Genomic DNA, 26,488 nt, shown 5'->3' on the forward strand with positions numbered 1-26,488 from the left:
TAACTGAATAAAACATAATACAAAGATTCAATTAATAAAACGCATAATAACAAAATAAAATAAAATAAATAAAATACATAATAAAGAAAATAATGAATAACAGAATAAAAGGTGACACAAACAACTACAATAAGAAAACCATTTAAAACATTACATAAAATATATGATTAAATATAATACAAATTAAATCAAATACATGAATAAAATATTGAATAAATAAAATAATAATTTACAGCATAAAACACAACATGGATGTAAATAAAATACCAAAAAAAGATGAAGACTAAATAAAATAAAATGAAATAAAAACAAACTAAATACATCATGAAAAAGAAATGAAATAAGACAAAAAATCAAATAAACCAATGACATTAAAAAAAGTAATAATAACAACAACAATAATAATAATAATAATAAAAATAAAACGTACTAAAAACAAATAAAATAAAACATAGCGTTACACCACCAGGCATACCACAATAAAATGCGTGATAAAAGCAAACTAAAATACAATGAAGTATACCTTCATAGACTGTAATCATAATAATAATAATAATAATAACAATACATAGTGATGTGGCCATGTTGTATAATATAGTGTATATCATGTGGCCATGTCTACTGTACATGAAGCCCTCAAAAAGTGGAAAGACAAGCTGCGGCGATGTTTACGTAACAAACGGTGGGCGGTGGGGGCTCAAACATTCCCGCTCTAATTCCCCCAACTTGAAAACAGGAAGCATAAAGCGCGTCCTTCCGTGTGGCGCGGCCACGCTGGCGTTCCTCAAACTCCAGCTAAAGTTAGACAAGACATGGGAGACGCCACCGCTTTGGGTTTCCCCCCGGGACGGCGAAGACGTGCGCGGCCCGCTGAGAGAGGGGGGCCTCACCTTTTATCACCCGGAGAGAGCACATCTCCGGCCGGTTGCTGATAAACTCCTTGAAGTCAAGGACTTCCTCTGCAAGGAGCGTGCACGAGCTTCTTATTCTTAGCACGCTTATCGCTTCAGATAACTTCTATTCTTGCCATCACGAGTCCGTCCTGCGTTGACATTTCTCCTCTTTTTCAGTACACAGAAGCACAAAAAGGAAATAAAAAAGATGCTCATCGATGGGATTGACCTGATGAACTGTTGACCTCCTCTCAGTGGACGTTTACGCTTCATTTACGGCGTGCTTGCATCATCGACGCCACCACAATGTACTGTAGCGTGCACGGTGCCTTTACGACGCACACACGCACACTTTGGATTATAAGTGAAGACTCATTCAATCCCAGCCATCTTTCAAAGGACACGTTTGGAGCTGAACTGTGTGTGTGCACGTGTGTGTGCGTGTGGAAGCATTAAAACATCCCTACAAGGCCTAACCTTCTGCACGCCACACTCCTCCACGCTCTCTCGCTTCCTCCTTGCTTGCAGCGTGTCGATACATGCAAAAGATCCCTGCCGAGCTCTTATCAAATGCGCTTGTAAAAGTGACCTCTAGAAAAAAAGTGACCTCTTTTGTTGTGTCGTCGCCTCACAAAAAAACGGAAAAGCGTCTTTGGTAATGAATGAGTTCATACGGGCGTGAAATGACAAACACATCAAGCATGCGGGATTATTAGTGTATACAGTAGGTCCAGTTTCTGAAAAAAAATGTGTTGGACATGAATGGGATGATGTGGACATTTGAATGAGCCTACAATCTAGAAACATTGGTTTTGTTTCATCAAAAAAAACAAAGATTTCACATATTATTGTTACTAATTTAGAATTTAAAGTTCTATTCATAAATTAAAAAAAATACATTTTTAAACACGTATATAAAATATGATCAAAATATAAAAGAAAAAAGTTGTATTCATAATTAGAAAAAACATATTTCAAAAACATAGTTTTGATGGCACTATTTGTGTAGTAGCCTACTATTTGCGTAGTACTATTACTGTTATGGTAGTATTTCCAGAGTTTGCATGTTCTCCCCGTGTGTGTGTGGGGGTTTTCTGGGTACTCTGGTTTCCTCCCACATTCCAAAAACATGCATGTTAGCTTTATTGGAGACTCTAAATGGTCCGTAGGTATGAATGTGAGTGTTTGTCTATATGTGCCCTGCTATTGGCTGGACACCAGTCCAGGGTGTACCCCGCCTGTCGCCGAAAGTCAGCTGGGATAGGCTCCACCTTCCCCCCGCGACCCTAATGAGCATAGAAAATGGATGGATAGGAAGTCAGCAATTTTATTCTTGTAAATTTACAACTTTTTTTCTCATAAATTTACAGCTTTTTTCTCATCAATGTATGACTTTATCCTCATAAACGCATGACTTAGCCGTAAGCCGTTTTTTTCGTGGTACGATATAACAGTGAAATAGCGCATGCTTCACGTTATGGTGGAAAGTATTTCTGATGGACAACTGAATTGTGTCATCTGCCTCCGTCACAGCCAGCAAGCACATGACAATGAGAAAGGGGTGGGGGCTGGGTAAGAAGAAGGGGGAGGGCTAAGGGGTGCTATTGGGATTCAGCCTTAGTGTCGTGTTTCTAAACCTTAAACCCTCCTAGTTTTGGATTATTCCGTCTACATGATGAAGAATGGTCCCGTGAAAGTCGTAACAAGTGTGGGTTTCAAGAAGCCCGCAGCTTAGACACTCAATAATTGAGTCTTTTAAAAAGCGCCCGAGCTGCGGTGCATTGAGATTAGCACGTCGCCGGGACAATGGCCGTTCTATTCCACACCGGCGTGTTCAATAACCGCTTTGCTTGGCGACCGGCGAGTCTGAAGAGGCCAAACAAAGACGTGATGAAGTGCAGGGAAGACGTGAAAAGGATGAAGTGGTCTTGAGGGAGCAAAAAATAAAAAAAGCTTTTCAATCTCATGAGATTCTCAAGTGGCGTCAAGTCAAGCACTGAAATACGTCGACACTCACCTTCTCATTGTGTCGGGGTGTCCTAACTTTGTCACTAAAATGCAGAGAGACGATAAACATTGGCCACCGCTGCGTCACATACGCGTTCATGCTGGGAAATATGTCAACTGAAATGCAAAAACCAAGCCTGGTAGGAAGGTGCAATGCAATGACTTGGCTTTGGCACACGCACTCAACCACAAACCGGAAGAGCCGGTTCTTACCCAAACGTTAACGTCAACGGGAAAAGATGCTCGTCTGGACGGGAGACGAGCCATGAATGTCATCCTGCTTGACAACAGGCGACATAAAGGTGTAACCTGGCACGGAGGTTGGCACCACGAGCTCAAAAATAAAACACGTCAAGTTCATAAACGTCCAAGAAGAAACCGCCAAGAACCTCCATCAAGGCTTAAACAGCTATCCCCTACAAAATATCTATCCAGTATACCTCAAATATACACTTCAGTAAAGCTTACCAAGATACCGTTTACCAAATATAAACCAAATGTGAACTATACAGCACCATTCAAAAGTTTGGAGACAGCTTCTCATTCAATAGCATGATGACGTGTCCCCAAACTTTTGACTGCTACTGTACATATTTAAAGAACTGATTTTCTGCATCAAATTTGCAGCCAAATGGCACTTTTTGACCTTGACAACACAAAATACATATTGTTCTCAGATTGTTGTTGCCTATTTTGTAGGTTTTTTTGTAAATAAATCAGAATTTCACCAAAGTTTTTTGTTTTTTTGTTTAGTTTAACGGGAACATCCAAGAATGACATTATTATTCATTATTATATATTTGTTAAACACAAATGGTTATATTAAATATAAGTTATTTATATATTAATATTGCATTTCAATATATACATTATATGCACAAAATATTTATAATATATTATATATAATAAATATATATTTATTGCGTGGACGCTCTCCCAGCACTCCAGAGGCCGGCTGGTGAAGACCACGGCCCCCTCTCTGCCAGCGTGCGGCAGCGGCATGGCCGTGTGAGGGTCCGGCAGGTGCACGTGCGCGCTGTGGACCGGGTGCACGTGCAGGCCGGTGTCCAGGTCGTCGGGGAGTCGGAAATAATAAATATATATTTATAATAATTAATAAATAATAAATTATTAAATAATAATAATATCATAAAATACATGTAAAATGATGATATGACAAATGATTATTTGTATATAAATATTATAATTTCATGAAGCCATTGAATGATTTGTTAAAAGTAGAACATACAGTCCTCCGGTACAAGCGTGTATAAAAACATGTAAAGCCTGAGAGACCACAGACATCACAGAAATGAAGCGTGTTCAGTGTTTGGGTGTGACTGTTGGCATGCAGAGCTTCACGACGTCACGCTGAGCTGCTTCTCAACTATTCATTCTATTGTGCAGGTGTGCCTAATGTTGCCAAACCGCTAAAGTTTTGGATGCATGCGCAAGTTTACTTTGTTCCTTGGCCTTTTGGACATGGAGCGCTGGTGTGGTCAAAAATGCATTAAACACGCACTGGCGCCCTTGCACCTTTTGGGGATTTGCACTAAGCAGGGGCCGATCCAGGACAACATCTAGAAGAGATGGTTGAAAAGTGAAGTCATCTGTCGAGACAGGGCCTAAAAAGGAAAGGAGGCTCATGAAAGAATGAGCAAGAGGGTTATGAAACTTTAGGATGGATGATATCAACATAAGGAATCAACATCAGATGAGACGTAACGCTTGCATCCAATAAACACACAAGACTGGCATCTTTAGCCTAGCAGAGCCCCTGCAATCAAACGCGCATGACATTCGTTACAATTTGCAGCTAGCTAGAAACCAGTGGTGTCAAGCCGGACGCTTTTTACCCAAAAAAGGCATGTCCTATCTCTGCGGGGACCTGAGGAGAGGTTACAAGCTTCAGTGAGTTTCTAAAGCGGAGACGTTGGGAAATGGTCTCCACTTTGTAATCAGGTTTAAATGTTGGTTCCCTGGAAAAGAATCATTCTTATTTCAGATGATTTATTGCTTTGATGGGCTCCGAATGTGGAACAACTGTGCTTCACTAGGATTTGGAATAATAATTCTAAATGATATTTGCCTTTCTGATAACCGCTTGCCTGTGGCTGGAAACATGCCGTGATAGATGGTTGGCATTTCATTAATACGCTGCTTGGTGGTTCATGGACGACTGGGATGAACCACTGAATCGAAAACGGACTCATTTACGTTACGCTTACTTGGCAAAGAGCGAGTAAGTAGTACTTTGCTTTTTTTGACTACATTGTCAAAACAATCCCTGTGCAACTGCAAAAATGAGTACGCATGCCGGGCCAGCAGGTCTCACGTGATTTAGCAGAGGTCTCATGTGATTTATGTGAGTTAGTAAATGTCTGGAAAGATCTGACGAAGTCTAACGTGAGTTTGCAGAAGTCTTGCGAGATTTAACGACAGTCTCACGTGATGTGAGCAAGTCTCGTAAGAGTAGAGGAAATCTCGAAAGTCTTGCAAGATCAGAGGAAACTGTGAGAGATTTAACACAAGTCTCACGTGATTTGAGTGCCTCTCATGTGATTTAGTGAGTCTTTCAAGATCTGAGTAAGTCTTGCAAGAGATTTGATGTAAGTCTCACATTGTTTGAGTAAGTCTTGCAAGATTTGAGGAAATCTTATCAGTTAGCAGAAGTTTTGAGACATTTGAGGAAGTTTAATGTGACTTAGCTTAAGTCATGTGATTTAAGACTAATCTTGCAAGATTTGAGCAAGTCTCCAGTGATGTAGCGGAAATCTTACAAGATTTGAGGAGGTTTTGCAGATTTAGCAGAACTCTTGTGAGATTGGAGAAAGTTTTGCGTGATTAAGTGGAAGTCATATGCGATTTGGATGCGTCTCGCAAGTTTTTGAAGAAGTCTTGCATGATTCAATAAGTCTCCAGTAGTGGAGCGGAAATCTTGCAAGATTTGCCAAATGTCAGGCAATTTGAGGAAGTTTTGTGTGATTTAACAAAAGTGTCAGAAGAGATGAGGAAGTCTCTACTTCTCGGTAAAGAGACCAGTTTTAACCAAGGTGAGACTGAGGGCAGCATAACGTGTTTTTTGGGTCATTTTTGCCTCTAATATTACAATGGCATCTCTATCTGCTCACATAATCTATATGGTATCACTATTTTGTATGGTATGGGCATAGTACTAGAATATGGGGGCATTATTCTTCCCTGCCAACCACCAAGGTGACCCATTGTTGTCTGTGCCGTGTGTGTCTTGTATGCCACAAAGTGACCCCTCTCTATTTAAAACGATCTTATCCCCAAATCAAACATGGCTACGTAATCTCTTATTGACACGTGAAACAATAAGCACGCTTTGTAACGCTCCAAAAATAAACACCAAGAGGGGGAAGTACAGTCAGCTTCAGTTGACTTCACTGCATCTCTACGCTGATGTCTCACTCTCACCTACCTTGAAGATCCAGTTTCGAGATAAGCAAAGCGTTGCCCGGATGATGACCGTTGCATACCAGAGAGCTGATGTAAAACCAGGATAGCAAAGTGATGGATTTTGTGGAGGTGGAGGGGGGAATTCACAATGCCGCATCTCTGGCCACAGCTTTCCTCTGTGGCTCGCCTTTCAGGAAGTCTCGCCTCAATTAGCAGAAATCTTGCATGATTTAGAAGTTTTGTTTTGAGATATGAGGAAGTTTTATGTGACATAAGGAAGTCTCACGTGTTTTAGCAGAAATCTAGCAAGATGTGCAGGAGTCTTGTGTGATTAGCACATGTCTCACGACATTTGAGGACGTCTCATGCCATGAGATCTTATGACTTCAGAGGAAACGTGATTTAGTCAAATCATACAAGATTTACACAAGTCTTGCTTTACTTAGCGGAAGTCTAGTGGGACTAAAAAAAGTCTTGCATCATTTCTCAGAGGTCTCAAGAGGTCGAGCGGAAGTCTTGCATGATTTAGTGGACATCTGGAGAGATTTGGGAAAGTCTCATGTGATGAAACAAACGTCTCTCAAGATTAGCAGACGTCTGGTGATTTTGTGGAAGTCTTGAGATTTAAGCAAGTTTTGCCAGATTATGTGAAAGATTTAGCAAAATTCCCACAGTATTTATGAGTAGACTATGAGTGATTTTGAAGAAATCTTGCGAGACGTGTGGAAGTCTTGCGTGATTAGCAGAAGTTTCACGAAATTTGAAGAAGTCTTGTATCATTAAGCCTGAGAAACTGTGATTTATTAGACTTGCAGAAATCTTAATTTACTTAGTGGAAGTCTTGCAGAGGTCTCGAGGGTTTAGTGGAAGTCTAACGTGAGTTAGTGGACTTCTCGCAAAATTTGAGGAAGTCTTATTTAAGTCTGATTTAACAGACGTCTCAAAATTAGCGGAAGTCTAAGTCTCTAGTGATTTAGTGCAAGTCTCACATCATGTTTTGGAAGACTCCCAAGATTTGACAAAGTTTTGCAAGATTTGGTGAAAGTCTCACATGTCCCACAGGATTTGAGGAAGACGTGTGTGATTTAGTGGGAGTTTTGTGAGATTGGAGAAAGTCGCGGGTGATTTAGTACAAGACTCACATGATTTAGATATTTTGTGCAAATTTCACAAGATTTTTCTGGCAGGATTTAGGAGAGTTTGGTGCGACTGAGCAAAAATCTTACAAGATTTGAGCACGTGTTTACGCAGTAGAAGATTTGAAGAGGTCTCACATAATTTAGAGAAAGTCTTTCATTATTGAGTAAAACTCAGGACTTGCGGAACTACTGGGTGATTTAACGGGAGTCTTTCAAGATGTGAGGAAATCTTACATAATTAAGTGGGCGTCTTGTGACTCAGTGAAGTCTTGTGATTTATCTGAACTCTTGCAAGGTTTGCAGAATGCTTGCGTGATTTGGTGCAAGTCTTGTGAGATTTTAGGAAGTCTCGCACGATTTAGCAGCGGTCTCGTAAGATTTAGTGAAAGTCTTGCAGGTTTTGAGGAAGTCTCGCAAGATCTGAGAGGTCTTGCGCGATTTAGCAAAAGGTTGGCATGGAAGTCTTGCGTGATTTAGTGAATTCCAATACAATTCCATTAAATGTGGCTTGAACAGCATCTTCAAGGTAGCGCTGTAGAATCCAACCCATCCATAGTCTCTCCCTGTACCGCTAGTACATTCAGCGCTGAAAACTTTCCTGCCGTAGTTGTGAAACTTCTAGCTGTGTCTCCTGAGGTGGAAAGTGGCGTCCTCAGAGTGTTAGCGTACCAGCGTATAAAAAGAACACAGGAGAATTGTCTCCACTCCCGTCTTAATGTAATCTTACATGACTGATGTCTTCATCACCTGAGAGCGACGGGGCCTCTCCTCAAAGACATTTCAAATTCTTCTCCTCCCCAAAGGCCACAGAGACGAGTTGCAGACGATTCTAGTTGACGCCAGGCCTCGCGGACTGCTAGCACTGTGTCAGTGATTAAGTGACTCATGCACTTCTAGTAAACAAAACCCCTAGTGGAGTTTCTTGCATCCATCAAAAGACGCCTTTGACTTGTTGGGCTTATATAAGTTGGCAGGAATCCATCATGCTTGAACAAACCAGTGTGGCCTTTTGGGACTGGGAGACAAACACTTGGTGTAAAAAAAGGGAGTTACATTACTTTTTTTGACAGCAGGAATGTAGAGAATTCCCGTCTGTGCTCCACTTGAGGGAAAAGTGCAGGTAGCATGTGACCTAATTCTGGAACAAACTTGAGCTAAGTTTTTGTTCTCTTTTCAAGACTTGCATTGTTTTAGCTGTGCTGAGACGACCGTGTGTACCGTCTTGACGTGGGCCGGGTACCGGTTTCAAGGTATACCATGGTATCAGTTTCAGTTTGAAAACCACTAAAATTGTGCGTCATGCCGTTGGTGTGTTATGACAGAAAGCGGAGGTCCAGCGCGGCCGCTACGTGGAAATACTTTGTCATTTCCTGTGTTAGTCCTCACAGTCGGAACTGGGCTTCTATGTGTTGAAACCACGAGCGTGGGCTGTGTTGCCAAAACTCATAGATAGCACCGGCGTTAGCACGGTCGTGCTGCTGTCGACATGTTACTCACATGGAGGGTTGCCAAATGTGGAGATGTGATTGGCAAGGAGACCGGCGTGGAGGATAGGTGGCATAAAGCCTTCACTCTCCACGGAACAAGCAGTAACCACTTCAAGGGACAGTTGGGGTTATTTGACAAGAAGTTGTATGACACCCCCATCAGCAGTGCAGTACATCAACAGCGACTTACCCCCCCACTTGGTTCTTTGGGTTCCAGGTAGTCGCTGGGTTACACAAGTCAGGAGACGTTGGAAAGAGAAATACATTTGCAGCACAAACAATCACACCTCACAAACGTCTCGGTGTTATATTTGTCTCCCGCCGTGTCCCTGCGACTGTCATCTCTCCATTCTTGTGTATGTGATGAAGACGCTTGCATCTTCTTCCGCTGTGGAACACGCACGTAAACACGCACGCTGCCTGAGGCAGTCATGTGAAAACATTTGGACACTTGTGTCGCCCCCTGTAGGTTGTGCTCCACAGGCTTTGGCAGACGCGTGCTAGCGTGCTAGCGTGCTAGCGTACTGGCGTACTAGCGTACTAGCGTACTAGCATACTTGTAATACAGATATTCTCAGAGTTTTATCATCAGAAGACAAAAGGTCAATGAGTCCCTGCAAAGACATTTTGCTTGATGGTGGCCACGTTTTGCAACCAATCTTGCTCAACTTTCCCACACATGTGCTCATCAGCCCCCTCAAAGGGTGTACCCAATTTTGTGGTGATTCGACTGAGCACCCTAAAGTTACAGACGACGTTTTTGTTGTTTGAAATTTCATGTCTTATACGACTTATGGGGTGAAACTTTGGGGTTTAATAACAGCGCCACCATGTGGTGTATTTGTCTGAAAAATAATAGCACGGGCAACACAGTTGGGGTGCATGTTTTGTCACATTTTCACCCTTTTGTGTGCAGCGGTTCAGGAGTAGAAGGCTTAGCTTACACAAACTGTGGTAGCAAATCCCATAGCTGCACCTTCATCCTCGTCCTCCCCAAATCTATTTGGTCTGTTTTATGTAATCAAACACGTGCTGCGTACAGCGCCGAGGCCAAAGTGCAGCAGACAAACACGACATAAAACACACTTGAGGACACTCTTTGTCAGACGCTTGTGTAAGACCTAATGCGTCTCTGGTGCGTATTGACAAGTGTGGTGATGTAAGAGATGTCTCCTACATTGTCAAGAGCACCCAACCCCGAGGCTTAATTTCATTTCAACAGTTTCATTTTGCATTCGCCCTTACGCAACCTCCATTGCGGCTTTAAGGCCGGCTCTCTGATCTCAGGCCAGCTAGCAGGCTTTAAGGCCCGGCGGCAGCAGCGCTCCGCAATGCAAGCTGATGGCTTTAATGCACGTAAGAAATGGACAACAGTAGCCCGCTTAATGGACGCTCCCACACGTAAGAGTTACTGTTTGTGCAAACAACAAACGCTTTTAGCCTCAAGATACCTCGCCACTCGTTCCCGCCAAATCTGCAATCTCAGCACGGCAACGACTTTTAGAGAATATCACGGCATCCATCCATCCGTTTTCTATACCGCTTCTCCTCATTAGGGTCGCGGGGGCATGAATATCACGCCAGTCACAAACATCTGCCATTTAGCCGTGCAATAATTCAACAAAAAGGATGAGACTGAATGCCAAGTCCAGCTACAATCATGGGACATTAGTGGTTAACATACACAGCGTGGAGCTTGTGAAGATGTACTGGATATACAGCAGATACAGCAGAAGGAAACAGAATCATAGTCACAGTGATAGAAAAAGAATAATAATCATTCCAGTGTTGAATGTTCACATCACATCATACGTATATTACCTGGGCCGTCGAAGGATGAAACATTTGAATCAGATTCATCAGTTTCTCAATGAACTCATCATCATTCATCACCATGAGCAACCATGTCTGAAATACGAGCATTGGTACGGAATTTCATGGAGACGAGGATCACAGACGGGACAGGATGATGTAGTGTGTGCTTGTACGTACACAGGAAGTGGACATTTCAACCAAGCATGTCTGAAAATCTATTCAGTAACACGAGCACAACATTTAAACCGTCTTATTATGAGCAATGGGGGGTTGCGTTCCATGACATGACGGCAGCTAAGGTAACTTGACTTGTTTTCAGCGTATTTTCCAGCATCCAGCATAAATGTAGCAAATTGTACATCTCAATTAAGTGAGTGATAAGAATATCCATTTCTTATTTTTCTTTATCTCCCTGTTTATTTACACACACACACACACACACACACACACACACACAAACACACACACATGCATTGCAAATACTGGATATTACATACATACTGTATATTACGTACATACTGTATATTACGTACATACTGTATATTACGTACATACTTTATATTACGTACATACTGGATATTATGTACATACTGTATATTACATACATACTAGATACTACATACATACTGTATATTAGGTACATACTGTATATTACGTACAAACTAGATATTACATACATACTGTATATTACGTACATACTGGATATTACGTACATACTGTATATTACATACATACTGTATATTACGTACATACTGTATATTATGTACATACTCTATATTACATACATACTAGATACTACATACATACTGTATATTACGTACATACTGTATATTATGTACATACTGTATATTACATACATACTGTATATTACGTACATACTCTATATTATGTACATACTGGATATTACAAACATACTGTATATTACATACATACTGTATATTACGTACATACTGGATATTATGTACATACTGTATATTACATACATACTGTATATTATGTACATACTGGATATCACGTACATACTGGATATTATGTACATACTGTATATTACATACATACTGGATATTACGTACATACTGTACATTACGTACATACTGGATATTATGTACATACTGTATATTACATACATACTAGATACGACATACATACTGTATATTACATACATACTGTATATTACGTACATACTGTATATTATGTACATACTGGATATTACGTACATACTGTATATTACATACATACTGTATATTATGTACATACTGGATATTACATACATACTAGATACTACATACATACTGTATATTAGGTACATACTGTATATTACATACATACTAGATACTACATACATACTGTATATTAGGTACATACTGTATATTACATACATACTGTATATTATGTACATACTGGATATTATGTACATACTGTATATTACATACATACTGTATATTACGTACATACTGTATATTATGTACATACTGGATATTACCTACATACTGTATATTACATACATACTGTATATTATGTACATACTGGATATTACGTACATACTGTATATTACATACATACTGTATATTACATACATACTGTATATTACGTACATACTGTATATTATGTACATACTGGATATTACGTACATACTGTATATTACATACATACTGTATATTATGTACATACTGGATATTACATACATACTAGATACTACATACATACTGTATATTAGGTACATACTGTATATTACATACATACTAGATACTACATACATACTGTATATTAGGTACATACTGTATATTACATACATACTGTATATTATGTACATACTGGATATTATGTACATACTGTATATTACATACATACTGTATATTACGTACATACTGTATATTATGTACATACTGGATATTACCTACATACTGTATATTACATACATACTGTATATTATGTACATACTGTATATTACATACATACTGTATATTACGTACATACTGTATATTATGTACATACTCTATATTACATACATACTAGATACTACATACATACTGTATATTACGTACATACTGTATATTATGTACATACTGGATATTACGTACATACTGTATATTACATACATACTGTATATTATGTCCATACTTTATATTACGTACATACTGGATATTATGTACATACTGTATATTACATACATACTAGATACTACATACATACTGTATATTAGGTACATACTGTATATTACATACATACTGTATATTATGTACATACTGGATATTACGTACGTACTGTATATTACGTACATACTGGATATTACGTACATACTGTATATTACATACATACTGTATATTACGTACATACTGGATATTATGTACATACTGTATATTACATACATACCTGATAATACATACATACTGTATATTACGTACATACTGGATATTACATACATACTGGATATTATGTACATACTGTATATTACATACATACTGTATATTACATACATACTGTATATTACGTACATACTGTATATTACATACATACTGTATATTACGTACATACTTTATATTACATACATACTGTATATTACGTACATACTGGATATTACGTACATACTGTATATTACGTACATACTGGATATTACGTACATACTGTATATTACATACATACCTGATACTACATACATACTGTATATTACGTACATACTGTATATTATGTACATACTGTATATTACATACATACTGTATATTACGTACATACTTTATATTACATACATACTGTATATTACGTACATACTTTATATTACATACATACTGTATATTACATACATACTGTATATTACGTACATACTTTATATTACATACATACTGTATATTACGTACATACTGGATATAATTGTCAGTCATTCTAAATTGATTAGTTTAATGATATAAAAATAATGAAAAGTAAATCAGATCAACTACTTAAGCATCCTAGAAGAGCACAATTTAGTCCTGCAAGACTGAGATTGAGGCCGTCTCGCAATTTAGCAGAAACCAAAGAAGACAGAAGAACGTTGACGTGATTGATCTGAAGTCTTGGTTTTTCTTTTTGGACAGCTTTTGTGCCTGCAAGTTCATAATATGTTTTTTTTTTTGCAACCCATCTCGCAAGTAAAAGCAAGGTCGTTCCGTCCGCTCCGTAGAGCTGACTCACAGCTCCACGCTCCGTTTGTTTCTCCCAAAAACAAGTGCTGCAGACGTGGACTGATTGGGAGATAACTTTGGGCCCACAGCAGGTGGAACCGGGCTTGCTCTTGCAGCTGGCGCCTCATTAGGATGCCAAGTGCAACCCTAAAATACAATTGCACATGTGCAAGCTTGCTGTGTCATATTTGTGCAAAGCGGATTCTAAGAGCCTGCAGCTGGAAGCACGACGGCTGCTCGCAAGCATGACATACAAACTAGCATCAGCCCCCCGTCTGCGTGCCACACATGAAGTCACGTTCAGACTGGCACGCCAAGAGTGAGACATTCCACAGGCTTGATTGTCTTCAACAACAACAAAAAACCAAAACACCCCCGCAGACCTGACATCATCCGCCCCCTCGGGATGACCGACACACTGCTCTCGTTTCTTGGACAAGAGCTGCATGCGGCGTGACGCCAGCGGACCCCCAGATAGTGGCACTCTGGCGCTGGATGGCAGACATCACACCGCCAGATAGCGAGTGCCTGTTGCTGTCAAGCACACTGACACAAATTATGGAATCACAGAAGTGCCAAAATTAAAAGGGAATACAAAGAGAATCAATAATAAAAAAATATACAAATGTAGTCATATTTTTTACTATATTGTTTTTGTTTTTCCTGTTTTGTATTTGTCTTTTCCGCTTGCGTTTTGTCATTGCATTTGGTAATACCATGCAAATGCTGAAGAATGACTGTGGGCGGGGCATTCAAAGGTAAACGGGGGAAATTAAAATAAGATAAAAGAAGGCATTTACCGCTTAAAGATTGCGCCACACAGCTTCATCCATATCTGCATTCATCAACGCAGATATAGCCTTTAAAGACTTTTTTTATCAAAACTTTCCATGGCATTTTCCACCAACCGAGCAATTGCTCATAATTCTCGTTGAACACCTCTTCTCAATTCGTCCACGTCCACCATATTTAAATTTCCCCGTTTACTTTTGATAAACGTGCATTTGCGTCTACTTTCTGTCCGTGACATTATTTCCGGGCTCCCGAGTTTCCTTAACTACATAGCCCCTGCAGGCAGGAATGGTGTAATCACGTATGGAGCAGTCATCATCCTGGCACAATGACGTGGGCGGGTCATTCTTCCGCATTTGCATGGTATTACCGAATGCAATGACAAAACGCAAGTGGAAAAGACAAATACAAAACAGGAAAAACAACAGCAAATCGGAAAAAACAAAGACAAAATAGTAAATAAATATGACTACATTTGTATAGTTTTTGTATTATTGATTCTCGTTGTATTTCCACACGTATTGCCTTTTAATTTTGGCACTCCTGTGATTCCATAACAAATGAGGTCACATGCTTTGTAACGTCCATCATAGCACTCTAGGGAACCTCCCCCCTGCCCCCCTCTTATTAGCAGCCTCTTTTACAGGCGTGTCCAAAGACCCCCGGGGGCAACTACTACTACTACTACTATTACTACTACTACAACTACTACTACTACTACTATTACTACTACTACTACTACTATTACTACTACTACTATAACTACTACTACTATTAGTACTACTACTACTACTACTATTACTACTATTACCGCAAGGCATGCTGGGAGTCGGCATCACTCCCGACTCCCAGCATGCCTTGCGGGTCTTTGTTTCGGGCCCACAGGCTGTGATTTTGCAGGAATAAATGATGAATGAATGATGATTTCTTGAGAAAAGAAGTGGTTACGTTTCAGTCATCCTTCCTGAGCCTCGTATATTTGGAGCCACATAGGTTTCATTTCCACGTAATTAAGCAACCAAAAGGCGAAGGACATCGTTATTTTTCATTGGAAAAAGTTAGGACACTCGAGCGCTCTTCCAACATGAGAGGCTGAGCCCTTCTGGGAAATTCTTATTCACGCGTGCTGGAAGAATAAAGTCCTTTTTTCTGCATTGTTTTCAAAAATGGGCCACAGCTGTTTTTTCATCAATGCTTCTCCAAAGTTTACAAGCAGTGACCCAGCGAGAAGATGCTGTTAACGATCACGCTCCTTTCATCCACTGACCCTTTAAACGTAAAAAGAATTTTAAAAAAGCCTCCAGGGAGCGTTGTTTGGTGCGTCCAACCTTGCTAATCCCACCATCTTTTCCACTGAGCTATTTTGGGTGGGCGTGGCAAGGTAGAAGCGCTGCATGAAGCATCAGATGGTGATGCGTACTCACCAAGAAGCTGGACTCCTTTGGTCTGTCCGTAGACGTCGATGAGAACCCACAGGAGATTCCAGGTGTCGACATGGCTGAACAACCGCTTGGGGTTGCTGTTGTAAGCCTGGTAGAACACACGGCCCTTCTTGTTCACCCAGAAGGAGATGACATTCCCCGCGTACAGCAGCTCTTCTGGCAGGGCTTTCACCCAGAAGCCGGGCTTCGCAGCCAGATCGGGACACGAATACTTGGGCAACATTTCTGGGTTTATCTCGGACGGGTCCGTCGTTGTGAAGCCGACGCGTAGCGCGCCCTGCCAGGAGCGCTGGCTGTCTGTGATCTGGAGGACGTTAAAGCGGAAATGAAGGAAGCAGGTGTGTTGCCACAGAAACACTCAACGCTTCCCTCACCTCAAGTCGGACCACCTCGTTGACCGTGACGGGTCTGCTGCTGAAGACGATGGCGTCACAGAAGCTGGCCTTCCTCCTGACGATCTTCTGCGAGGGGTCTATGAGGATCTGCGTGCCCTTCGCCCTCGGGTGGAAGAGCAGAGGTGGGCAGGGGAGGTCTCCATACGGTTCGGGACGCGGGTAGATGTGAACGTTGGGATCGTAGCGGTGGTGCGTATAATTGTAGGCAAGCGGTCCGTGCGTGTAATCTACGTAGGACACACAAACATTGGTCTGTTTTCACCAAGTCTGAGATCTGCACCAAAATGTCAAAGGAAGTTCCCATAGAAATACCACATGATGTCACACGCTACCAATACAAGCCATGACTGGGGGGGGCATTTGTGGCGCCCCCTATGGGTTGTGGTCAAAACGCTTTGGAAGACATGCTAGCATGCACGTACTCCAGAGATCCTCAAACTCTGATGGAATTAGGAGCTCCACAGGGTCTCCTAATCTTTCTACACGACTCGACCGTGGAAACATTTGCCTCAAAAGTCAAAGAAAACCATCGTCACGTAAAAAGAGAGGATCTAAGGCAGGGGTGTCCAATGTGCATTTGTGGTGATTGGCTGTTTTTTTTATTGACTCGTGGCACACTCTAAAAATACAATTAAACAAAATGGAAACAAAACCCAGCAGTGATTTCACACAAATAAAGAAACATTTAATAACACACAACACACAACTAAAAATCAAATAATACAAACATTACAGAAAAAAATCTAATGAATTAAAATGAATGAATTTTTGGAAAACGAGGTTGCAAAAAAGTTGTAAAATTACAACAATACGGTCAAAATATGACGGGAATAAAGTCCCAACATTACGAGGCAAAGAAGGTGAAAAAGATGAAATAATTGTCAGGTAAAAAACAACAGAAATGGAAAAAAGAGCAAAAAAAGAGGAAAAGTTGATACAAGTAAAATATCGATGATATCACTTGTTTGCACATGCACACGGCTCGGCTTACAATGTGTAAAGTATCAAAGTGGCCCTTCCATCCTGTCGTCCATTTTTCAGAAAAAGTTTGAACACTACTGATCTATACTATGAAACCTATAAGTGTGTTTTGCTTTTTCTTTGGCCAGACGAGCCATTAGTGGCAGCATAACACTCTGCAAACACCTTCCTCTAAATCAAGAATGATAACATCACTGCTCGCTCATCACTACTATCAGGACAACCAGAGCTTGGAGGGGGAGGAGCCACCCGCTGCAGCCCAGCAATGTGCGCTGTATTCAGGCACACGCTCCGAGCAGGCGCTGTGAGGTCTCTGGCAAACCTTTTGCACGTTTCAATTGCCACAGCTATGGCCTTTCAGGTGGCTGATCAGGTCTTTCGTGTGCTCCATGGGGTTTTTGGCCTCATCGCGGAGCATTTGGAACAACTAACACGCCAAATGTCTTCATTGGAGACTCTAAATTGTCCATAGTATGAATGTGGTTGTTTGTCTGCATGTGCCCTGCATGCTGGGCCACCGGTCCAGGGTGTACCCCGCCTCTGGCCTGAAGTCAGCTGGGATAGGCTCCAGCATACCCGTTTCTCCGGTTTCCTCCCACATTCCAAAAACATGCATGTTAGCTTGATTGGAGACTCTAAATTGTCCATAGGTATGAATGTGAGTGTGAATGGATGGATGGATATTATATTATATAATATCATTTATATCATATATTCAATCTTGACTCTATTATATTACTTCACTGGTTAACTTCTTTTTACACTTGTATGACAGTTTGAAATGTGTCAGTGTTTCTTAAAATGCCTAAAAAAGGACAGGAAGTGATGACATCATTTTGGGGAAAATTGTTTTGAATTTGGACAAACAAGGTGGAAGTCAAGCGAGGTCGCACATGTAAAGCATCTACACCAGGGCGGCCATTACGTCGATGGTGAGCTACCGGTAGATCGCCAAGGTAGTTTGGGTCGATGGCATAAACGTCACTTTGTAGTTGTCATGACATCAGTCAGCTGACATTAAGCTTCCCTCCTGATTCGTGCTCGCTCCCCCGCAGCGTTTCAAGCTAACACGAAGATGCAGCTTTCATCTTTATGATTGTGATGATGGATGAAGTAACTCTGTGCTAAGATGTCTTTATCGATAACTAAAGTTATCTGTTCACTTGTAGCGGCTAGCTACCTAGAAAAAAAGTGTATTAGTGTATTTATAGTTGTCACAGACATTTATTTGCTGATGTCGTTCTGTATGTTTCTGTTGTTCTGTTCTTGTTGTCACAATTGTTGTTGTTGCTGCTGTTGTCCTTGTCTCTTGTCTCTTTTTTTTTTGTCCCCCTCTCATTCCTGCCCCCACCCCCCCCCCCCCACCCCCCACCCCCCATCCCCCATTTCCTTTTCTCTTCTTCTCTGTCCCCTCCTGCTCCGGTCCGGTCGCTCCAAATTTGCTCAATAACAAGCATCAAAGTCAAATAAATTCTCTATAACAGGGGAAGTGTATATCACACTTCTCCCTGGCAGAGTAAATCTGTTGAGCACTTGACGGCATTTAGATCTACAATTCTATCTGCTTTAAAGGCTGGACAGGACAGGGGAAAAAAAAAAAGTGTATTGTTGACTGGCTTTGCTTGGCGTCATGAACTCTACTACAGAAATCAGTGTTTTCTACACGTTGGCTTCTTAAACTATTATTTCATGAAATGAAAAATGTGCTCATTGGTGAAACCTTTTCAATATGTTGCCTTGACTTGGGCTGCATTGTCTTTTGCATCATCATTTTCCATTCTTGTATATGGCTAATGTTTGCTAGCAAATGCTAACTGGATGTAATACATGAACTGTGTGTCCTAATGAACGTTTAGTTTAGTTTAGTTTAGTTTAGTTTAGTTTAGTTTATTAAGGACAATGTGCAGTTTCATTAAAAAGATGTCTGCACCAGATTTAGCTCAGAGCTAATTTCCATCTGCAGTCCTCACATCATAAAATACAATATAAAAATGCAATAAAGTGAAATACAAGAAACCACATATCAATACAAGGTACAATCATTAAAAAGCTGGTGCAGGATAGAATCATCAAATATAAGCGCTTCTGAAATAAACAATCTGAAAACAATTCTGTACATTAACCAACATTTAAAGTGCGTGCATATTCAGAAGTGCACACAGGTAGTAAACACACCCATATTTAGCAGCGAAGTCATTGAAACAAGTTGAACGTTACGTAGCTAATGTGACTGACATATTAGCAGTACTCACTCACTCGTACACAAATATTTAGGATTATGTGCAATGATCTTTATTTCCATATTGAAGTGAATTATGATAGCAACTACTTTGATGACCTGGAAACTTTGAACATGTGAATGTGAAATACTAATCAGGAATATTTACAATAGAATTTCACAGTTTACTGCTTACATTTTGTATATGTTATATGTTTTATAGAAGAGGTAGATCACTTGGACTTGTACTTGCATGCTGACAAAGTGCATGCACTCCTGATATACAGTACATGTATAACATACAGAAATACATAGTCATATTCTATTAAAATAAACATATACTTTCTGTATTTATAGTAGGAGGTAGATCTTTGGGACTTGGTCATTTTAAAAGTAGCTCACAGGCTAAAAAAGTGTGAGCCCCCCTGGTATAAAGGATTACCTCCACATGTGCCTTTTGCTTTTTCTTTGGATTTTCCTTGGGGGGACAGACAGGGATGCACCGATCCACATTTTTCCTTTCCAGTCCAATCCATACCAGAGCTTTGTTACCTTTATGATGCCAAGAAAGCATCAGCAAATATGGCTAGAAGAATATCAGCAAATATAACACAAGCAGACAATGTGAATCACGCTTCTGTTGGAAGGCGCTATCGATACTGCCCCGCGCATACCTAGGGACAGACGACTTATTCATCATGAAGTATCGCTCTGCAAACCACCTTGATGCTGCCTCTCCATTGTCTTCCAAGGTTTATTATAGCGTGGTTAGCTGCCCTCTACGCCTGCTTGACAGCTAGGAGCTCCTGGGGGGTTAATGCAACACCACTTCAGCTGAAACTGCTTTGAAATGAGAAAAAAACATGGACACAGAACAGGAAGCTAGCGATGATAGCAGATGAGAGTGTCAGCACTTTAATTTCAGTCTCCTGCATTTTTCTCATGTCCTTCACAACACGTCCCTCTCAGTGTGACTGATCATGCAAGCTAACTTTGGCGAGCATCAATTTTCACATCTTTCTCTTTTCTGTGCGTTGTAAAGATATCAAAACAGGTAAAAAGAGGCAGCTAAGCATGCACGTAACGGGACGCACCTTTTCCACCTAGAAAGCCTTTTGAAAAAACTTGCAAAAAAAGCGCCAACGAGGCTCCACTTCCATAATGTGAGCCGCATATGAAGCACACTGTTATTAACATTGTTACACCCAAGAACTACGTTGGTGGCGTAGAGACACCTCGCCACACCACAGCGGCTAGCTACTATGTGAAATCAATGCACCCAGGAAGGAAGTTCCCAAATAGTGTAAGAATTCCACGTTATGATGTACTACGTGTACTTGTTACTACACGCTCACCGCATGGATAGAAAACCACTAAACCTTGTTGGAGCTTTTTGGACGTGTTTTCATAGCAGCCTTTCTAGGCCGAGTAGGTGTGTCCCACTACGTGCAGTCATGACCTGCCTCTTTTAGCTGTTTTTATATCTTTAGAAGGCACAGAAACGAGAAAGACGTGTGTTCACGTCTCACGCAAGGACTGTGGATGATGGGCAACATTCCACAAGAGTGCACTTTCCCTTTAAGACGCCTAATTAGCTTTAATGAATGTGATATTTCCTCATTGCTTCATGTCAAATGAAGGCTTCCTCGTGTTTTTACACCCACGCTGATTATTGTTTTTTCCCTCACACTTGACAGGTGAAGAGGCTCGGACCCTGGGGATGAAAGATCCATCAAAGGAGACATCACCACTGTCTCTATTCTAAGAGGAGAGAGCGTCACGCAGCAGATTAACACGTCCACATTTCATCTCCATCAGCCATCTTGGCCGAGACAAAGAGCGACACTCCTTCTTTGCTGCAGAACAAATCTGGATTGTCCTGCTGGCAGCAACAAACGCTTCCTCCACGCTGCATGCGTGATGTCATCTGGTGTACGTCACGTCTTATCGGAAAAACAAAACAGGACTGTCTCGCTTCTCATGGTTGTTGTTGAACGTAATTGTTGGATTTGACCTTCAACACATGTCAACGTAAACCAACCCAAGCTAACTCACTGGCAATATTCCACCAAGTGTCTGATGAACACGTCTTCATACGTATCATCAACACAACAAAGGACGTGTTGACACCTCATCATTGCATACTTTAGAGTAGTCAGCGTACAGCCTGAGTAGATTTACCATCCCCTGAACACGCATCACATGATGACATTATTGTCAAAGTAGCTGGCAACACACGCAAATAGAAACATCATTCATCATGACAATTGACAGCATCTCGCCGACGGTGGTGGTAGCGTCTGCATGAGTGCTGCCGCCACTGGGGGAGCTGCGATTCATTGAGGGGTCCATGAATTCCAACATGGACTGCGACCTTGTGAATACCTTTGTGGTATTTTCCACCATAAGGAGACCAAACACACCTCCAAGAAGATCAGGGCCTTGCCGACAGTGAACCTAATCGAGCAGCTGTGGGGTACGCCTGGAGCGGAAGGAAGGAAGGAAGGAAGGAAGGAATGAAGGAAGGAAGGAAGGTGGAGGAGTGCAAGGTGTCTAACATCCGCATGAGCTCAGGTCAATTCCACGTCCAAGAGGATTAAGGCAGTGCCACATAAGAATGGTGACACCAAGGACATCATGGGGACGCTAATGAATCTATGCTGCACACTGACTACTCTAAAGTCTATTGCGTTCTATGGTATCGTCCCTTGAGAGGATCTACAGCAAAATGCCGTCTATGGCGCCCTCCGTGGCAGACGTCTCTGTGACACTCTCCCGTTTTTTTCTATTTTTTGCTATTTTATTGGCAGTCCTCCCCTCACTGCAAGACATTTATAAAACTAGAGTCCTACGAAGAACACACAACCTCATCAAGGACAGCACACATCCACAACACTCATTATTCACACTCCTACCGTCAGGCAGACGCTACAGGAGTTTGAAGTCCAGGACCACAAGGCTGGCAAACAGCTTTTACCCACAGGCCATCAGGCTTCTCAACGAAGCACTCACACACGCCGCACGCAACACACACACTCATAGCACTTTATTTATTTATTTATTTGTATTATTTATTTGTATTATTTATGTGTATTAATGTCTCTTCTGTTGTTGTTGCTTAATTTATTGGTATTTATGTTTCTTATGTTCTTATTCTTTTTCTTGTGTTTTCTTTCTTTTCTTGGGAGAATGAACAGAATAAGAATTTCATTGCAAAGCACAACTACCTGTTTTACTGTGCATATGACAGTAAAAGTCTTGAATCTTGAATCAGATGAGAATGAGAAGCATGCAGGGTGAGGTGGGGGCAAAGTGACTGACAGGGATGATCCATTTATGCGCGAGGATGAGCGGCCAGGACTTTTCCAATACAGCACTGATATCGCTACTCGACGCCAACAACACGCCCTCCGGCTGAAGTTTGGCAAGGATGGGGTCCACCCGCATCGTCTGGTGGACTGAAAGCTTGAGAAACCCGAACGCTGACGGCAAAAACAACCACGATGTACGCAGCTCAATGTTGCAACTTGGCGTGATGGTTCAACGATGCCTTCAAAGACAGAACCTCTCGCGACCCAATCAGCAGTTCAAAGCACAACAAATGAAAAGTAAAGGCACAATTAAACTGCTTGCTTTCATTTTTTTGTTGCTTTGTTATCGGGAAGACCTGGGTTCGATTCTCCCTTGGGCATTTCTGTGTGGAGTTTGCATGTTCTCCCCGTGTGCGCGTGGGTTTTCTCCGGGTACTCCGGTTTCCTCCCACATTCCAAAAAAAAACATGCAGGTGAGGTTAATTGACGACTCTAAATTGTCCATAGGTATGAATGAGAGTGTGAATGGTTGTTTGTCTATATGTGCCCTGCGATTGGCTGGCGACCAGTCCAGGGTGTACCCCGCCTGTCGCCCAAAGTCAGCTGGGATAGGCTCCAGCATGCCCCCGCGACCCTAATGAGGAAGAAGCGGTATAGAAAATGGATGGATGGATGTTATTCAAGATTCAAGAGATTCAAGAGAGTTTTATTGTCATGTGCATGGTAAAACAGCAGTAATACCATGCAATGAAAATCTTATTCTGTTCATTTTCCCAAGAAAAGAAAGAAAACACAAGAAAGAATAAGAACATAAGAAACATATATACCAATAAATTAAGCAGCAACAAAAAGAAGAGACATTCATCCAAATAAATATACAAATAAATAAGTAATAAATAAATAAAGTGCTATGAGTGTGTGCGTGTGTTGCGTGCGGCGTGTGTGAGTGCTTCGTTGAGAAGCCTGATGGCCTGTGGGTAAAAGCTGTTTGCCAGCCTTGTGGTCCTGGACTTCAAACTCCTGTAGCGTCTGCCTGACGGTAGGAGTGTGAATAATGAGTGTTGTGGATGTGTGCTGTCCTTGATGAGGTTGTGTGTTCTGCGTAGGACTCTAGTTTTATAAATGTCTTGCAGTGAGGGGAGGGCTGCCCCAACAATGTTCTGTGAGGTCTTGATCACCCGCTGGAGTGCCTTCCTATCACGTGTTGTACAGTTACCGTACCAAACAGTGATGGAGGCGGTAAGGACACTTTCCATAGTGCATCTGTAGAAGCAACTCAGGATTGTGGTGGACATGCCAAATTTCCTCAGTCTTCTCAGGAAGTACAGTCTCCTTTGGGACTTCTTCAGAATTTGTTGGGTGTTGTGAGACCAGGTGAGGTCCTCGCTGATGTGTGTGCCAAGGAACTTGAAGGTTTTCACCCTCTCCACCTCAGTCTCATCAATAAACAGGGGTCTATGCGGCTCCGTTTCCCTTGTTCTTGGGTCAATGATCATCTCTTTAGTCTTATCTGTATTGAGAAGGAGATTGTTATCACGACACCAAGCTATGTGGTCCGCCACCTCTCTTCTGTATGATGTTTCAACACCACCAGTGATCAGGCCGATGACTGTAGTGTCATCCGCAAATTTAATGATGCTGGTGTTGTTCTGGGAGGCCACGCAATCGTAGGTGAAGAGCGTGTAGAGGAGCGGACTCAGCACACACCCCTGTGGGGTCCCAGTGCTCACAATTCTTGAGCTGGATGTGCGATTGTGGATTCTGACTGACTGGGGTCTGCCTGTTAGACAGGCCAAGTGTGAGGAGTTTATTTGTGAGTTTGTGGGGGCTGACTGTATTAAAAGCAGAGCTATAGTCTAGAAATAGCATTCTGACGTATGTGTCCTGGCCCTGTAGGTGAGAAAGGGCTGTGTGGATGGCAGTGTTGACTGCATCATCCGTGGACCGGTTCTGGTGATATGCAAACTGTAGAGGGTCCACAGTTGCCGGGATGCTCTTTTTGATGTGGGTCATGACTATCCTTTCAAAGCACTTCATAACAATAGGAGTGAGTGCTATAGGGCGATAGTCATTCAAGCAGGTCACGTTGCTCTTCTTGGGTACGGGCACTATGGTGGTGGACTTAAAGCAGGTCGGTACAGATGCTTGTGCAAGCGACAGGTTAAATATGTCAGCAAGCACATCAGCTAGCTCTGATGAGCATGGGGGGCCCCCGGGGAGGTCATGAGAGGCAGGGAGGTGCAGACCTGCCAACATGTATGAATTTGTTGTACTCAGTGTGCAATTTGTTTGCTTGACTGCTAAAACATTTCTGTCCCCCAGTGGGGGCATGACAGAAAGAACCACTGTGCTAGAAAGGTACCAATTACAAGTGTGATGATAACCATAGAACTGGAAATCAAACTTCCTGTGACCGAGGAGGCGGTCTGGCTGCTTGTTACAACGTAAGGTTAATGAAATATTGATTACGCATCACAAACTCATAGGGTTGGGGTTCTGTATTCTATATTTATTTAGCTGTCTTCAGACAGTGACTCGTTGTGATCTTATTATATAATATCTCATATTCATACCATATCTTGTCTCACATGATCTTATAATATATTCTATGACGGTTAAGAATGTTAGGAATATGCAAAACGGCTCCAGCTTGACCCTGGAACAGATTCATTCACTTTATGTTATTTCCTGTGGGGACCCACTGCCTAGCTACAGCGTGGACACCCCCACGGCTGGAGGACAAGTTTGACAAACGTGGCGCTGTGGTGCAGAACATCAGTTCAGCCTAACCGTTGTTTCCGCTTGGACGCATTTCACTGCAGCACACAACTTCCCGTGTCAATGAAAGCGGAAGGTACGTTTTCCATGAGCACTTCGGTCGCTTCCGCTCGCGTTTTCTCACTATGGTGACTGACTTCACCCGCGAAGAGAGACTCTGATTCAGCACATGAAAGAAGCTCTCCAGCAGCACGAGGGGGCGTGTAGACCAGGGAGTCTAGACTTCAACCAGGAGTGCTGATCCGCTGATCCGCATTCACGTCCGTACTACGGCCGTGGTTGCCCGTGGTTTCGCCCGTTGTTGCCCCCCCCTTCGTACAACGGGGCGGGGGGCAATGTAAGTAATGGAGTGCTTGAAGAACAATTTGAACATCAACCAGCATCAAGGAACAAACTGTGTTTAAAAACTCTGGCGTGTCCATTTTATCAAAGGAAATGAGTGAAGTTTGCTGTTAAAAAAAAGACAACGTGGCTGTCAATCACGTGATGAATCATCAAGTCACCGGAACTCCAACCAAGCAAAGTGGTGACATTTACATGAAAAACAAGACAAAAGAAAAACAATACAAAGCTTGCACGCAACTCCTTTCACAATAAAGACAAAAACATCCTCGCTGAAAAACTTCAGCGCAGCTGCCCCGAGCAACAC

General features: G+C 41.7%; 1 protein-coding gene across 2 annotated transcripts in view; it reads right to left on the reverse strand.

Moving 5' to 3' along the window:
• Positions 1-26,488, reverse strand: part of LOC129194167 (E3 ubiquitin-protein ligase NEURL1-like) — a 32,534-nt gene that overhangs the window by 5,686 nt on the left and 360 nt on the right. Inside the window, exons 2-5 of one of the 2 annotated variants that reach the window (XM_054799182.1) lie at positions 20,425-20,556; positions 20,193-20,336; positions 16,531-16,778; positions 16,139-16,460 (exon numbers count right to left, since the gene is read on the reverse strand). In XM_054799182.1, the coding sequence (XP_054655157.1) occupies positions 16,139-16,460; positions 16,531-16,778; positions 20,193-20,286 (664 nt within the window). In that variant the 5' untranslated portion in view covers positions 20,287-20,336; positions 20,425-20,556. The remainder of the gene's footprint in view (positions 1-16,138; positions 16,461-16,530; positions 16,779-20,192; positions 20,337-20,424; positions 20,557-26,488) is intronic. The other variant, XM_054799183.1, reaches the window with a different exon arrangement.

The sequence above is a fragment of the Dunckerocampus dactyliophorus genome, chromosome 14 (assembly GCF_027744805.1).
Source record: "Dunckerocampus dactyliophorus isolate RoL2022-P2 chromosome 14, RoL_Ddac_1.1, whole genome shotgun sequence".
Taxonomy (NCBI): domain Eukaryota; kingdom Metazoa; phylum Chordata; class Actinopteri; order Syngnathiformes; family Syngnathidae; genus Dunckerocampus; species Dunckerocampus dactyliophorus.